General features: G+C 32.2%; 1 protein-coding gene across 2 annotated transcripts in view; it reads left to right on the plus strand.

The window, feature by feature from the left end:
- The window catches only part of COL6A1 (collagen type VI alpha 1 chain), a 343,520-nt gene that overhangs the window by 141,498 nt on the left and 183,997 nt on the right, over nucleotides 1-18,025 (plus strand). For both annotated transcript variants that reach the window (XM_044075923.1, XM_044075922.1), the window contains exons 14-16: nucleotides 788-841; nucleotides 12,562-12,624; nucleotides 17,637-17,699. In XM_044075923.1, the coding sequence (XP_043931858.1) occupies nucleotides 788-841; nucleotides 12,562-12,624; nucleotides 17,637-17,699 (180 nt within the window). The remainder of the gene's footprint in view (nucleotides 1-787; nucleotides 842-12,561; nucleotides 12,625-17,636; nucleotides 17,700-18,025) is intronic.

An 18,025-nucleotide genomic window follows, 5' to 3' on the forward strand; every position in this document is an offset into this window, starting at 1 on the left:
TATTTAAAATGGGGGGTCTGAGAAATTCAGTACGTTGTAGCATCATGAAAGACAATTCTTTAAATTGAAGTGCCAACTGGATAGAAAGTGGGTGGAGATAAAAAAAGGTTATTTAGCCAACAGGGAGTGAGGTGGCTATGGAGTTTGGAGGTAGTAGGGGAGATAAGCAGGGTTCAGGTATTTGCCCATCAGTGCATGCATATTTGTTCTAAGCACCATGGAGTAAATCATGCGGAACTGTATTTGCATTTTTTTATCTTTTTTCTTTTGTTTTAGTTTCCTTCCTGAAATATAATCACATGGATAATAAGAAATACAGACAGCAGCATCATTGTTAATTAAGAAAGGTTTAACACTGGGCATACTGCTGCATGTACCAGTACTACTACAACATTATATAGCTAGTATAGACAAGAGCAAACAGGAGGGTACAGAATACATGGACACATGGCCTTTGCATAAAACTTTCCCAAAATGCCACTTTTCATTGTGTTTTGCCAAAAAAGTACTAGCATATTGATTGTGTCACATATGCTCATGGTCACTTCATAAGAATATTCACTAAACATTGTGTAAGAAAGATGCACAGTCTTGGAAAAGGTTACATATTACAACAACAAGAACATACTAAGGAAGAGAAATACAGTAAGTCAAGAAAGGATAATTTCATATAGCCAATACATAGGTATAGTTTGTTTTGTGCTGTGTCCGCAAGTTGCAATATGTAAACAATATTTTTTCTTGTTTGACATCTATTCAAAATTAAATTTATTTTCCTCATTTTCAGGGAGAAAGTGGCTTTGATGGATTACCAGGCTGCAAAGGTGATGCTGGGCCAGATGTAAGTATAATTTATTGACTCTGATAATATGGATTTGATTTTTTTTTCTACCAGGTAGAAATTCATATTTTTAGACCTGTGTACTATGTTTTAACATATTTAAGAACTAAAAATACCAAAGCAGAAACAGTTGGCAAGCTGCTACAATTAGATTCCACAAAGCGAATACTGATTAGCGCTTTCTTTCACTTTTATTATAAAATGTGAACTTCATCAGAAAAACGGGAACTCTCCCTTGTTCCCGTTTTGTATAGAAAAAGCAGGAAATGATGTCATACAATTAATCAATTCAAAAATTCATTGTATTAGTGTTTGTTATATCCAAAACATTATTTGTGATTTTTTTTAAAAAACTTTTTGTTTTATAAATAATTCATTGAACATCAATATTTTCAATCTAAAATAATAAAAACTATTTGTCTATGTAGTACTATTATCTATTCCCAAAAAATATACATATATATACACTTTATCATGTAAGCTGTATCCTATATGAATGTTTTTGTAAATACTAAGTTGTAAATTGTAAAAAATAAATAAATAAATTTACATAAACAATTCAAATTAACAATATATTAATGTAAAATATGCATTTGTATTTTTATCTAATTGTCTTAAACCTAATGAACATGGAAGGAAACATCCATCATGTAAACATTATAGATCAGTGGTAAATATCCAAAATGTCATAACTGACCAACAAACCTTCTCAAAATGAAACAAATGTATGTCAATAGGTCTGATTTATCTATATACTAGAAAACATTTGATGTTTATAGTTTCATTCAAACCCGGGGGTGAATCCGCCCCTACCAATAACTGCCACAAAGCCTCTTTTTGCTCTAACTTGTTGTTGACATCCCCCATTAACAAACATTTGTCTACTTGATCTAATACAAAAAATTCAAATTTTTTGAAGTCGTCACATGATTGGGCATGTCTTGCCAAAGAGTTGTTAATGTCTTTGTTCTTAATAGCCAAAATATGTTCATAAATTCGGCGTTTCAAAACTCTTGTAGTTTTGCCAGTATAATAACTTCCACATGTGACACAGAAGGCTAAATATACCACGTGATCACTGTTACAATTGTAATATTTGTATGCCCAGAAAGTTCTGTTTAGATGTTTTAATGTCACAAATGAAGTATTGCTAATATAGCGACACTGCCTACAATCCTTACATGAAAAAGTACCCTTCTTGTTACTTACTTCTCTTGTGATTGTGTCTCTATTATGATTATCATATTCTAACATTTGCTTTACATTTGTCACATTCTTATAAGTAAACCTGGGTGTAATGCCTAAACAGGACATTAAGTCCCTGTTCCCCAGTATAATCCTCCAATTTTTCTCTATAATATCTCTAATGTAGGTAAGTTCATTAGACATAGGTAAAGGAAAGGCAATGTAAAACTCCATTGTTTCTTCTCTCTCCATATGATGTGAAGTGTCTCTTATCGTGAATTCATTAATGTCGATCGACAAAATGGGTTTTGCTACTCCTTGTCTCAGCTTAGTTACCTCCCTTTCTAAACTTTTTAACCATTTAAGTTGATAACCTCTTTCTATAAACAGTTTCCTTAACAACGATAATTCCTTGAAATATACATTGTCATCTGATGTCAACCTACTGAGCCTTATCATTTGCCCTTTTATTACATTTTTCTTCATATGTTCTGGATGAAGACTTTCTTTATGGAGATATTGGCTCATGAAACAAGGTTTCCTATATATTTTACTATGTAAAGAGTAATTAGAACAGTCCAAATATAGTGTGAGATCCAGAAAATTAATTTCCTTCCCAAAACCACTAAGTTTAAAAGTTAAAAAAACTTGTTGTTTTGTTTAAATCCTCCACCATATTTTCAAACTCAATTTTGTCCCCTCTCCATAAAAAAAAACAAATCATCGATGTATCTTACATAGAGTAAAACTTTGTCAAAATTTTTATGAACTTTAAGATGTTCCTGTTCCCAATTCGACATGACGATGTTTGCAAATGCAGGGACAACTCTGGCTCCCATCGCCACCCCAGATGTTTGTTTGTAAAACACTTTGTTAAATGCAAAAAAATTGTTATCAGAAACTATTTCCATTAGTGAGCATATTGTGTTTATTTCTGAACCACTCATTTGTGATTTAGATGCCAAATAAATTCTCATACCCTCTACACCCTCTTCTTGATCTATAGAAGTGTACAGACTTTTAACATCTAAGGTTGCAAAATAAACTTGATTGTAGTCAAAATCACTTTTGGCTAATATTTCTAATAAATGCCATGAATCCCTTAGAAAGTGTTCTGCCTTTTGTGCTATTGGATTCAGAATATTATCAAGCCAGATGGAAATATTTTCTGTTTTGGAGTTTTTGGCTGACACTATAGGTCTAAATGTTAAATCATCTGTGCCATACTGTATTTTTGGTATACCAAAAAAACTACCCATCTTCGGCTGTTCTGTTAGCATAAACTCATAATCATCTCTGTCTAGTTCTTCCTGACAAAACATATCAAATAAGGAAGTATTCACTCTCCTATAACAATTTAAAATGAAATCCAAGCTGACCTTACAATAGTTGTTTCTATCATCCAACAATGTGTTGATAGCCTTATTGTAATCAGCTGTGTTCATGACTACAATCTTTCCCCCCTTATCCGCCTTCATGACTCTGATGTCTCGAGTCTTAGAAAGTTGTTTTAAGGCTTCATGTTCCAAAGATGTCAAATTGTCTTGTGTTTCTATATTTGTCATTTGTCTAAATTCTGTTTCACAAATCTTTTGGAAAACTTGGAGAGTGTTGACTAATGGTGGATTGTAAGTACTCGGTCTTTTTAGTGTTTCGTTCTTAATGGAACCAGACATGTTGACATCTTTCATTATGTATTTCAAGTTTAGTTTACGCAAAAATATCCTAAACTCTACCAACAGTTTACCAATCTCTACCTTATTGGATGGAATAAAATTGAAACCCTTTTTCAAAATGTTGTTATATGATTCAGAAAGACAGTTATCACTTAAGTTAACAATAGTCAAAGAATAGTCATTATTTTCAAAGGGTGTTGTCACCACTTCCTTTTGTTCTTCCCTTTCGATTTGCCTTTGTACTGAGTGGAATTGAACCACTTGGTAGTCTTTTTGGGTTGTACCCCTTCCACCCGAAAAGGGGTATTTTGTTTGTTATTACAGCTTGCTACCTCTGCAAAACTAGTAGTAGCAGTGACTTCCATGTTAGTTGTATCATTGTTATTGACTGCTGTATTGTTGTCAACAATTTCCACTTCATCATGACCTACATTGTTATTTATAGTAGAATTCACAGATACAGAATTGTCATTTCTATTAACTTTTCTATTTTCCAACCTAAAAGGTTTGAGAGTTAAATCGACATCTTTCTCATTACTTTTATTGTTGTCGTTAGTAGCCTTTTCTTCACTGTATGTGCAAATATACGCTTCATTGTTACTGTATGCATAAATATCCCTTCGCATCTTATTTTGTTTCCTTAAGATAACTGTAGCTCTGTGTCTATCAGTTTTTGCCTCTATACTGTTGTATAGTGGCAAGAATTGGGAAAAACAAGTAAACTGTTTGATGTTTTCATCTGTAGTTTTAATCTCTTCCGTTAGTTTACCCAACTCTGTCTCGTAGTGTTTCACTAAAATGCGCATCATTGATATCCCTGCATCATTATAAAGTTTTACTAGCGTATTGCACAATTCATCTCCTGGGGTTACACAGTTTGGGAACTTGGCAGTTCTCAAACCCTGAGGTATTATATTACGTGAAATGCATTCAGTTAAATATTGTACCTCTAAACGTAAAGTGGTGAACCTAATTACCAGTATCAACAAAGTGAAAATAAGTTTCTTACAAGCTTGTAAGTTGTCGCTATTTTGATTGTTTGCTGCATTGAAAACTGGCACTTATCTAATGTTTTTAAATGGATTGTCAGTTTCTGAGCAAATATAACCCCATACATTGCCTGTAAATCTATTAGAATTTCCATTTTCAGGACCAGTTACTGATGTCAAGTCATTATTATCGTTAGTATTACCAACAGATTTGAAAGTCTTATGGTTATCTTGTTGAGTAACATATTCAGACTCTCCGGAAGACATTGTGACCATTCTGTTTGCTTCATTTTTTAGACAGTTTCTTACTATTTCAGTAATGGTATTTATTAAATCCTGTTCAGACCCCTTGGACTGCTTACGCTCCACGGATATATCAGCTCCGTCCAGACTGGGCGTCGGATAGATCGATACATCCAATAGGTTATCCTGGGAGAATGCTTCCGTGGCCATCCGATGAAAACAACCGCCAAACTTTACTGTTTTAAAACTTGAAAACCACAAACCTTGGACTAGCCGAAAAACGAATAAAAATACCAAAGCAGAAACAGTTGGCAAGCTGCTACAATTAGATTCCACAAAGCGAATACTGATTAGTGCTTTCTTTCACTTTTATTATAAAATGTGAACTTCATCAGAAAAACGGGAACTCTCCCTTGTTCCCGTTTTGCATAGAAAAAGCAGGAAATGATGTCATACAATTAATCAATTCAAAAATTCATTGTATTAGTATTTGTTGTATCCAAAACATTATCTATGATTTTTTTAAACTTAGTGGTTTTGGGAAGGAAATTAATTTTCTGTATCTTACACTATATTTGGACTGTTCTAATTACTCTTTACATAGTAGAATATATAGGAAACCTTGTTTCATGAACCAATATCTCCATAAAGAAAGTCTTCATCCAGAACATATGAAGAAAAATGTAATAAAAGGGCAAATGATAAGGCTCAGTAGGTTGACATCAGATGACAATGTATATTTCAAGGAATTGTTGTTGTTAAGGAAACTGTTTATAGAAAGAGGTTACCAACTTAAATGGTTAAAAAGTTTAGAAAGGGAGGTAACTATGTTGAGACAAGGAGTAGCAAAACCCATTTTGTCGATCAACATTAATGAATTCACGATAAGAGACACTTCACATCATATGGAGAGAGAAGAAACAATGGAGTTTTACACTGCCTTTCCTTTACCTATGTCTAATGAACTTACCTACATTAGAGATATTATAGAGAAAAATTGGAGGATTATACTGGGAAACAGGGACTTAATGTCCTGTTTAGGCATTACACCCAGGTTTACTTATAAGAATGTGACAAATGTAAAGCAAATGTTAGAATATGATAATCATAATAGAGACACAATCACAAGAGAAGTAAGTAACAAGAAGGGTACTTTTTCATGTAAGGATTGTAGGCAGTGTCGCTATATTAGCAATACTTCATTTGTGACATTAAAACATCTAAACAGAACTTTCTGGGCATACAAATATTATAATTGTAACAGTGATCACGTGGTATATTTAGCCTTCTGTGTCACATGTGGAAGTTATTATATTGGCAAAACTACAAGAGTTTTGAAACGCCGAATATATGAACATATTTTGGCTATTAAGAACAAAGATATTAATAACTCTTTGGCAAGACATGCCCAATCATGTGACGACTTTAAAAAAAATTTGATTTTTTTGTATTAGATCAAGTAGACAAATGTTTGTTAATGGGGGATGTCAACAACAAGTTAGAGCAAAAAGAGGCTTTGTGGCAGTTATTGGTAGGGGCGGATTCACCCCCAGGTTTGAATGAAACTATAAACATCAAATGTTTTCTAGTATATAGATAAATCAGACCTATTGACATACATCTGTTTCATTTTGAGAAGGTTTGTTGGTCAGTTATGACATTTTGGATATTTACCACTGATCTATAATGTTTACATGATGGATGTTCCCTTTTACGTTCATTAGGTTTAAGAAATTAGATAAAAATACAAATGTATATTTTATTAATATATTGTTAATTTGAATTGTTTATGTAAATTTATTTATTTATTTTTTACAATTTACACTTAGTATTTACAAAAACATTCATATAGGATATAGCTTAATGACAAAGTGTATAACACGTATATTTTTTGGGAATAGATAATAGTACTACATAGATAAATAGTTTTTATTATTTTAGACTGAAAATATTGACGTTCAATGAATTATTTATAAAACAAAAAGTTTTTAAAAAAATCATAGATAATGTTTTGGATACAACAAATACTAATACAATGAATTTTTGAATTGATTAATTGTATGACATCATTTCCTGCTTTTTCTATACAAAACGGGAACAAGGGAGAGTTCCCGTTTTTCTGATGAAGTTCACATTTTATAATAAAAGTGAAAGAAAGCGCTAACCAGTATTCGCTTTGTGGAATCTAATTGTAGCAGCTTTGCCAACTGTTTCTGCTTTGGTATTTTTATTCGTTTTTCGGCTAGTCCAAGGTTTGTGGTTTTCAATATTTAAGAACTAATTACATTGCATTAAGATCAAATCAGAAAATAATTATTTGCATGGACAACAGAGGCATCCATGCAATCTTTTCTTACATGGAATATACTTTTCACATGATAACAAGATCATCTAAATTTAGAAGAGGATGAAAACATAAAGACTACAGCGGGTTATTAACATAACTCAGGATAGGTAACTGACTTGTCCACAGAGCATGGTGCTGGACCACTATAAATGAGTAGAATGGATAACTAAACAGTATATGTACCCTTCAGTGCATACATATCCAACATAGCTTACAAAAGGAGCTGGAATGAGATAAAAATGAAGGAACATTTAATGAGTCATTGATACCATCTATGATTTACACCTGGTAAAATCACATTGTTGGAAACTTGCAACATTAAAGAGCTCAGGTTGTATTGGTTATGGGAACATACAAATTGTGTAGTAAGGTAGAAGCTTTAATAAAAAATAAAAAAGCTTATTATAAAACCAGCTTGTAACAGATGTCCATATTTATGTAAAAATAAGTAAATCTGAATCGAATACTTATATGTTATTAGACTTTACAGATCAGACTCTTATTTAAGGTGTTTTATTGATTCATTTAATACATTCTACTGGGCAGAACCAAGTATTGGGGCACTCAAATAAAAAAAAAAGATTAATTTGTAATATAACTAAGGTTTAGATGATGGTTGTACACTTTAATTGCATTTATTTGCAGTTTTATACTTTCCACAAATATGTGATGAGAAGCATTACAAATGATAAAAGCCTTGTGTCTACATAATTAACCACATAAGCACTAAGAAAATTAATCCCAACAATCATACCAATAACCATATCTGCATAGATTAATGCAAATTTAGACATCCATGAAAACAAAATGGTTATATTGAGGTGATATACTTTAAGACTGCTCTTAGCAAAAATTAAATCTTTGTACATATATTTAGTAAAAGTAATGAAAATTAAATATTATACTGGACTATGGTGCTTTATTAGGAAAGAAAGTGTAACAGGAAAAGTTAATAAGCTTTACTTACAGTAAGAACAAAATACTATGGGAGCAATTTAGATTTCATCATCAGTTTTCATGATAACTGTATTATTGGAATGTTTACACTACATTCAACTGTTTTTGAAATCAGGTACTTTTCATGTAATTTGTCCATTATGCGTATTGGATGCTTGTGTATTTTAGGTGATGGGTGGGTTTTGATGGCTTTCTCATGAAGTAGAAGGGATGCTGCTCTGATTTTTTTTTTTTTTTTTTTTTGCTTAGTTAATTGCAATTGTTCAATGTAGTATAAACTCAAAGCATAAGAAGGCATTCAAAGAGTTTGCTAAAAGTGTACCCAAAAATAAACACCCTTTCTCACACCCAACCACCTAATTCTTTCTTAAAAGATGCCATTTGATAATTTTCCTAATTTTAAGTGATTTCAAATTCTATAATCTACCAGCCATAAAATAAAAATAATTTTGCAAACTTCAGTTCTAACAACTGGTAATTTAACAAAAAGACTATTGCTCCTAGTATCTGCCTGATGACTACCCTTATTTATTCCAATATTAACATCATAATCTTTTTCCATTAAAACATTTATCATTTACAGCTAACTCACCCCTCATCAACCTATACTTGGAGTACAGAGATTATTCCTTTAGCTTTCTATTATATGACATACATCTTAATCCTTTAATTTGTCTGTTAAAATATATATTGATTCTTTGTAGTCTTTCAAGTTGTCTGTGATTATATATGCAAACTGGAACATTGTATTCTATGATCGGTCTTATCATTGTTCAATAAGTAGACAAAAATACATCCTTTTCCTTAGTCACAATGGGTCTAAATATAGTCCTAAGCTCATAATAATACCATCTAATAATCTTCAGAAGATTCCCTTCAAAATGTAAATCTTCATCACTTTTTATACCCAAATCACATACAATGTTGACCAGCCCTATTCGACAATTCTTATAATATATGAATAACATCTCCAAAATGTATCATTCACATCTTTTTAGAATTATATTTCATATCATTTGAGACACACTACAAAAAATTAATCTAAATGCCCTTGTGTTCTTTAATAATCATATATAAACATTACCATTGAAGTACCCTTTGAATCAGCTGCATATATTCACAATCATGCCCTTATCAGAACCTGGAAAACTTGACATAAAAATTCCAAAAATTACCAATCTCAACATATGTACCCTAGATAAAGTTTCACCAATTTTTACTTTACAAGCTCTAAAATGTAGCCAGATTTTAATTCATCTCACTATATAATGGTTAATATCATTTTCAATTAACAACATAATAATTCTACAAAGTGGTATGGTACCAAAGGCCTTTACCACATAAACCACATCAGCTGTCCCACCAAAATCTAAAATTCCCTAAGTGACTGATAAAGGTAAAATAAGTTCATTAAACAAAAGCAACACTGAACAAACCTATGTTGGGAATAATCCCTTTTATTACTTAGTGATTCAATTAAGTATTTTAATATTAACCTCTCAAAGCCTTTACATAGGACACTAACCAAACTTATTGGTACAAACCCCAACTCCAATGATTTTTGAAAATATATTAAAAATGGGAAATATATACATAATTTCAAAAAATAAGCATTTAATTGAACAGGACCTGCTGCTGATCTAGGTTTGATTTTCTCAAATGTTTATCAACATTATTAAACAATTTTAGACAAGTCTTCCTTAACTCAAAATCAGTATTGTCAAAATGTAACTTATTTTCTGAAATATTAACTACATCGCATTAGCCCAAACCATGTTAACAGCAATTACTTTCACATTTGCCATAATAATATAATTTCTGCTTTCACCCTTAAAGATAATAGTAGACATGTCTAAAAAATGTCATGTTTAAAAAAGCCTTCTTGTTATAAACTGTATAACATGCAAGACATTTTTCATAAGTCCTTCTAGCTATTCTAAAACAACTTCTAGAACTAGTATTGTTTTATATATTTCTTTATTTTCCACAAAAATGTTAATCTTTTATAAGCCTTATCTAACACTCTGCTTCATTAAGGAGATATAAAACTTTAAATTACCAATGGAACATTATTAGCCACAAAAGTCTTTGCCAACCAAATACAGTTTAAGTATGTTTTATTAGATAGCAGAATGCTTTTTAAATGTTTAGGACCTTTTTCCATATTGCTGCATGTGCCCTTTCTCTACATTTCTGCATGTTTCTTCCAAAAATATGTGTTTCTTTGTTTATATTTCCCAAGTAGTTTAGGAGGTTGCTTTTGTCATTTTAATGATTCTAAACACAGTATTTGTATATGAATTGTTCTGAAATAAATCCTGTTAAAACATCTACCTCATAATCGAGCAAACTACATTATGTTAAGAAACACACACACACACACACACACAGATATTTCTGTACACAGAATATAATTCATTTTGACATAAATATCTTCACCTATAATGAATAAATGGTGGCACCCAGCTTACTGATTGCTGGATAATGCACACTTATATGCAAAGCCTTCCTTATGGGAAAGGCAATGGAAGTACTGATGAAACAGTACTGATATTTATAGTGACACAGTAAATAGTCTGAATAGATTCAAATAAAAAGAATTACATTTTTACTCAAAAGATTGGATTAGCCTTAATGTTTTGCAATTTGTTTCAGTTGTCTTCACTAAAGTGATCAAAATAAAACAGCAAATAATGGGGATCCGTAGCATGTTAAACCATGCCACTAAAGTCAAAATGCAAAGCAGTCAAAAATCCCAGCATGGGAACATGGGATAATAGTTTATTCAAAAAAAAAATAAAATCTCACACGCAACTTTTCAAGTTCAGTGCTTCATCAAATAGGATTTCTATCTTGAAAGCCAGAATTTAAATATTGAGCATATGTTTTATTTTTTATTTAAATACAACTCTTTTTCTAGTGCTTTAATTATTTGACTGGTCTTCACTAATTTGGATAGATAAGCAGTATCTTTGTTGATGATGTTGACAAGGATGCCTCTCTGGGTTATCTAGACTGCTTTCATTTGTGCCATCTGTTTAGGCAGACTGCACCATTTTTGTTTGATTAGAAAACTGAAAGCAATGCAAGACGATCTATAGAAATTCTCATGGCGCCACTAAAACTCTTCAAATTAAATGGAACACTGTGTTTACATTTCATAGACATATATTCTGTTTGCATCACTATAGTATATCTATCTATATCAGCAAATGTAAAATAAATAAATAAAACATGTACATGATTTTACAACAAGACAGTCCCAAGGATAAGTGAATAGCTACTTTTTGCCACGTCTGACTTAGATACTCCAAAGACTATAGCTCATAAGTGCTGTGTAGATAAATTAATGTCTTGGCCTAGTAGGATTGTAAAGACTTCCACAGTGGCTAGGACAAATCATCACATTGTTGCATTTTGAAAATCTCACCTCAAAATGTCAATGCAAACTGACGAGTTTACATTATGTAAACATTTTGACAACAAACACATATAATATTGTTTATTAATCCTACTTTTTGAATCAAATGTGGCAAATGTTTATCATATTAGTTGGCACATTTGTTCATGAACTAGGAAGTTACATTTCCAGATTGGATATTGTAATTTCAGGCTGACTGTTCACAAACAGTATACACAAAAATAAAATGGGTATAAAATCACCAAGTTGCATCAGTAGAATGAATTACTCCCTTAGACCTGTCTTTAATGTGCATTCAAATTCTGTACACTGAATTTAGTAATATGATTTATAATGCAGCCTAATTTTCTCTTTTGGAGAAAAAACTTAAGAGGAATCCTATTTTTTATTCCACACCTAGATCACTAGAGGAAGTAAGCATTCTAAGTGCAGTCAGTACAGGGTGGCAATAAAAGTGGTACTAAATAGCTGGAAGCTACAAAAACGTGTCACCTTGTATTCCGTTATACAGAATGATACAACTCAGCCATTCCCTCTCTTGAACTTGCTTTTTCTTCTGAATATGCTGAATGACTCTAAACAACCATTGTGTACACCTTTCATTATTGATGATTTTTTTACGAATGAGACAACAGCACAACACTATGTATTCATTTAGCTATTGTCACTGATGTCATATCACAGTAACATCACAATTATATTTTGGAATGTATACCAAAGCAAAAACTAAAACAAAACAAGTAAGCAAATTCTGGACAAGAATAACATACTGCTGTTTTGTATAGATATTAAAAAAAATCTTTGAATAAGGAAAAATCACTATGTTTTATAAATAATGCAGTATATTTGATAGGTATTTGTACATGACATTGATTACTTTCTTTGGATTTCTCTTTTTGCAGGGAGCACAGGGCCCTACTGGTCCTAAAGGAGACCCTGGTTCTTATGGTGAAAAAGGTAACAAGGTAAGTGATCATATGATTTTATAAAGTTTGCCATGCTCTTTAAAGAGAATTTGGGTTTAGTAAATGATTCCATGAGTACAATGCTAAGTTTTTTGTTTTGTATTGTTTCAACAATTTGTTTCTAAATATTCCAAAATACCAAGGCACTGGCCCAATGTAGGTATGGAAGATATTTTAAACATTACACTTAGGAATGTTAGATTCTTAAAAAAGGCAGTCAAAGATTATAAATATTTCCTGTACCCATGTAATAACCCAGTGACCTATCTTATATTAATATCTGCTTATTAACTAGGTTTATAGAGCTGCATTAAGACATAAATGAGCTGCTCTGGCTTAGATTATTGTATGTCTTATCACAATTTAAAGGCCCTGCAGAACCTGGAAGTCAGATGTCACCCTAGCCTTTAACCGTGTTTATTGCTATGGCCTTTCTTTAGCACCCAACCCACCAAATGATACAGATAGTGAAGTGACTATATAAGTAAGCATCACACACAATTAGTGTGACATCACTTCCTTTTCTAAAGGATACCACTTCAAGAAATTAAAATGAGCATACAGATGCATCATTCTTTAATTTTTCATTGAACTTGATAGTTAACTCTATTTTTCTGTTATTAGTACTAGGTGGAGTAATTAAATCCCAGAGAAACTGGAAGTCAAGGGCAATGTTTTAATCTACAATATAAACGCCTGTGTTAATGTTGTTTCATAGCAGGTTTATACCATCTTAACACAAATGAGCTGTAACAAGACTAGAATTCTAAGTGCCCTCCAAGTATTTATTATGTCTGCATTACACATATTCTGTATTTGTGGACTATGTAGAGACAGTACAGTTAAATGTCTTTTCTGCAGTAACTAGGAAGCCATAACTTGTTTAGCATCTTTGTCAGAGTTGCACAACTTTAAAACGGGAAAATGAAGAATCCAAATTCTGAATTACAGGTTAAGCATGTTAATGCCCTGATAGGGGAAATGTTTATCACTATGGCCAGTTTGATTTGTGTGAATTTTGATTAATAGATTCGAATTACAAGTCGGGACCAGTTACATCATCCACAGCTCATATTTTACAGCTTGTTGCCTTTTTGCATCATTACATATAAATAAAAAAGCTTTACTAAGTCTCTAAAACTTGAGAATCGAGACAAGTTAGTAGCTACGAAAAATATTTCTTATGGATTCTCTTCAGAAGGCTAATTTCTTCCCTAATTGTATACAAAAGCTTGCAGTATATTTTATAAATGGTCACACAATTTTGATGTATAAAGGAAGAAACAGATTTAAGTTCTGAGATCTGATAATCATAAACATAATAACTGTGGGTGGAGATCTTTCTTTCTTATGTTATTCATGTTACTGATATAGCTGGAAAGTCAGTTTTCTTCTTCCTAATTCACGTGCTGATTTTGCAATGTGTAGTAGGATATCATATAATGCATAAGGGTGTTTTATAAGGTTCCCTATTCCGCTGTCGCAGATGCAGGTTGTCAAATGTGTCTTTGTCGATAAAAAAGCAAAATAGTGAAGTGGCTTTTCAGCAAATTCTTTCCCTGGGAAAGTATTCGCTTGACCGCTTTCGCTACTTTGCCATTTTTGGCACTGTAGTGCGATCTCGGAGGTGATATATATATATATATACATATATATATATATATATTTTTTTTCGGAACAACGATTTTTTTTCCCTTGGAAAAAAATCGCTGTTCTGAAGTTTCGATGTTGTAAGCTTTCGCTTACATGGGGTTGATTATGTGTCGTTCGCTCTTCTGAGCATGTGATATCGTAATATAGACCCAGTTTATAATAATTGTTAAGCCAGCATATGTAATATATTAGACCTATTAAACTTCTTGTGAACCTTTTCCACAGGAGAATGTAGTCTACTGCAGACTGTATTATCATGGCATAATTAATATTAGGAATAAAAGTACCTAATTGTATTGCTTACTTAGATACTCAGATATATGCATTGCTACAAATTGCATTAAGTTGTTTGAAACAGAGAGCAGTAGTAGTTGTACAATACAGGATCCAACATTTTATAATTTCTGTTTTTTACTTAGGAAGCTCTAAGCTCTTGGATCCTGAATTTTTAAGGCTGGGATTGTGCCTTTAGAGATCCCAAAATCTACCTGGTTGTGTAAGGGTTAATAAGATAATCATTTAACATGGCATTCAGAACTGATTAACAAAATGGCCTGAATAATTTGTACAGCTATAATAAACAAATATCTCTTCTTATGGAGACAAATCTGTATAATTAAAAAAATAAACACACACATTCATAAAGCAGGACTGCGTAACTGCCATACTGAGTCAAGCTTGTAATATGGATCTGATCAGAGAAGTTAAAAGTAATGCTGTTTTTTCAGAAACATGCCCAAAGGATCAGGGCTGCCGAGCAGTTGGAGGAGCTCACTATTGTCGTAGTGTCTTGTTGTTGGAAACGTGGCACTGTTGAAATGGTTATGTGCTTCTTGAAAATAACACGGTTTGGTAATGGGAATAGGTTCAAATCTCACAGGAGACTCCAAATTTGGGAGCAGTTTCTAGAAAATTTAGTTTCTATCAAAGGTGGAAAAACAGGCATATACAATTGAAGAACATGTTATTGTAATTGAGATGGGAATGGACTTTAAGTTCAGCTAGCCTTGGGCCACAGTGGATGAGGTTTCTAAGTGAGTTGCATGAACTGACAACAGGTTTCATGTACTTGGTTAAAAATATATACAATTTTGAACAGAGTGTAGTCCAAGACTGGAGCTCTTCTACAAAGCCTCTCTCATAATCTCTAAAGACAGATTTGGCTATGATACACCTCAAGAAAATTAATATATATTGTATGTATTGCCAAGGTATGGTACAGGACTGGACATGTTTTGTATTTTTGCCTGGAAATACCTTCACGAGTGTGTCTACATATGCAGTATATTAGTAAACTGTTCTGTCAGATTACCTCTGAGTGATGGAGATACGAGGATGGATCATTTTGCAGTTGGATGAATATAAATTTGAGTTGTGGTAAACTCAAACACTTTAAAGCAGACTTTTTTTTTTCCTCACTGAGAGGCTTTGCCAGGGTCATGAGACTCTAAAATTGTGGAATAGCAGATGAATGTCTGAGCTGAGAGTAAGTTAGCCCTACTGATTTCATTAATGTTATCAGTGAAAATAAACTTTTACAAAAGTGGAAATTTAGGGATTTCCTGACAAGAAATTGATTCCTTGGGTCCTGGCTTTTGGCAGTGATTAACTGCTTCAGAGGATTAGCAGGTAATATTTGTACTGTCAAGGGTTCATTATTTACAGAATGAGTTATTCTGATATCAAAAAAAGTGGACATTAAAATACTAGTCATCATGGGTCTTCCTGTTCCCCTCTGAGGTGAATTTTGGTTGTTTGTCCACTTCTTTTTAAGCTTCTCACATACCAGTCTATGGATATTCTACTTTTAATATGAGTTTAACAGCTCTGAAACCTTGTTAGACTTTAATGTACTGTTCAAAATATGGTCTAATAACTTTTGCATGCATAAACACTGCTTTTTATATATACGGTATGCTACTAAGACTCTAGGGTAGCCTGCATTATCAATAAAACTGATTAAAAGATGGTACTAAATACAAAATGTACAGGGAATTTTAAATCTTTTGGAGGAGAATTGGAACTGTTGTCTTGCAACATTTATTGTTGTCCATATCCAAAAAGACAAAGCCATAATGCAATAATTCTTAAAGTAAATAATAGTATTCTTTTAACAAGGCAAAAGGGAGAGGTGTCGGGTACATTACCAGCTGTACATTCTAGCCATTTTAATGCATTAGCTACTTGCTGATATGAAATCTGAAGACAGCCTGTTATAGTAACATGGGTTTTAGCTAATATGCCAAAATATGAAAATGTAGAATAATTTAAAAGAAAGTTATCAGAAGATTCTATTATGTCTGCAGGATAACTATATTTTCCCCTCAAAGGTCAAAACATGCTAACTTGTTGACAGAATATTAAATTTCTTAGGAGACTTCTTGGAATAATTCATAAGACAGGAATAGTATTTGGGTTATGCGCCAACATTATTTTTATTTTTATATTGTAAACATCTAAGATAACATCTAATTTAACACCCATGACTTTCTTTGAGAAGCAAATCAGAACCCCAAAAAAGCCAAGTGGGAAGCTTTGAAATATTATAAAAAAAAAAAAAAAAACTTTTGTATGCTCTTGTATGTTGAACTCATTATACAGCAATGAAGTATTATAACCATTAAAAATGAGTTGCACATCCAGTAAAGTACACCATAAATAAATGTTTATTTGAAATGTAAAAATTTTTCTGCATAACTGACATGTATATTCAATTGCCCAATTTAGAAAAATGAAGGCTTGCTTTTTTCCTGTACCTTTTATCAATTAGTACCTGTCACAGGTTAAGCCAACAAACAGAGGTAAATCATTTTCTTTATCCTACTGCATTTTAAAGTCATGCCAATTAGTTAATTGTCTAATACCACCATTCAAGTGTGGTTACAAGAGATATGGAGCCTATTCCATGAATTAGTGAATACAAAGCTGAGATATTGCTCCTTGATAGAATTGTGATCTATCAAAGACAAATACATCTAGATATTTTGGATATAATCATACAAGCTAACATCATAATGTTATCACTAGAAATATCACCAACAACTTGAAGAGCCACATAATGAAAGACATTATTTGTTGCTCATCAATTTAATACCACTGGCATTCTTCTATATATGCAAAGATTATTAAACCATCTGCAAGAAAACATTTAAATAATAAAAAAGCTTAAAACAACAAGGGATACTTTATCAATGGAAATGTTTTGTGGATCACTATAAATGCTTGGTTGTATCATACAAAATGGACTTTTTCTTGGAATCAAAATGTGCAAATCATTATGTTATGAAGTTGTTATTAAGGCACAATATCCATAGTAATTATAAGTAGGTAATACTAATTTGTTGCTTTCAAATACATAGGGAGCACCAGGAAGAGATGGAGAACAGGGTTCATCTGGGGAACCTGGAGTCACAGGAGAAAGAGTGAGTATCCGGCATTTGTTTCATATTCACTGTGTCCTTAAAAGTTATGCTGTACTTTTATCCAACAGTTTTAGAAATTCATTCTAGCATTTATTTTTCTTTTTTTCTCATAGAGAAAGGGTAGATAGAGCTTTCTTTTGATGAATGGAGCAGTATCATTTATTGCAAAATTGTCTTTCAAAGAAAGTCATTGTAAAGTGTATATTTATAAAAAAAATGGAGTAGTTTTTCCTGGAAGATTGACAGTTACTCATTGTCATGTCTTCAGAGCTGGCATCTTCTCCCTTTTACCAAATATTCTGTTAAGTGCTGTGATTTTCCCACAC

The sequence above is a fragment of the Protopterus annectens genome, chromosome 6.part1 (assembly GCF_019279795.1).
Source record: "Protopterus annectens isolate FY-2018-M chromosome 6.part1, PAN1.0, whole genome shotgun sequence".
Taxonomy (NCBI): Eukaryota; Metazoa; Chordata; order Ceratodontiformes; family Protopteridae; genus Protopterus; species Protopterus annectens.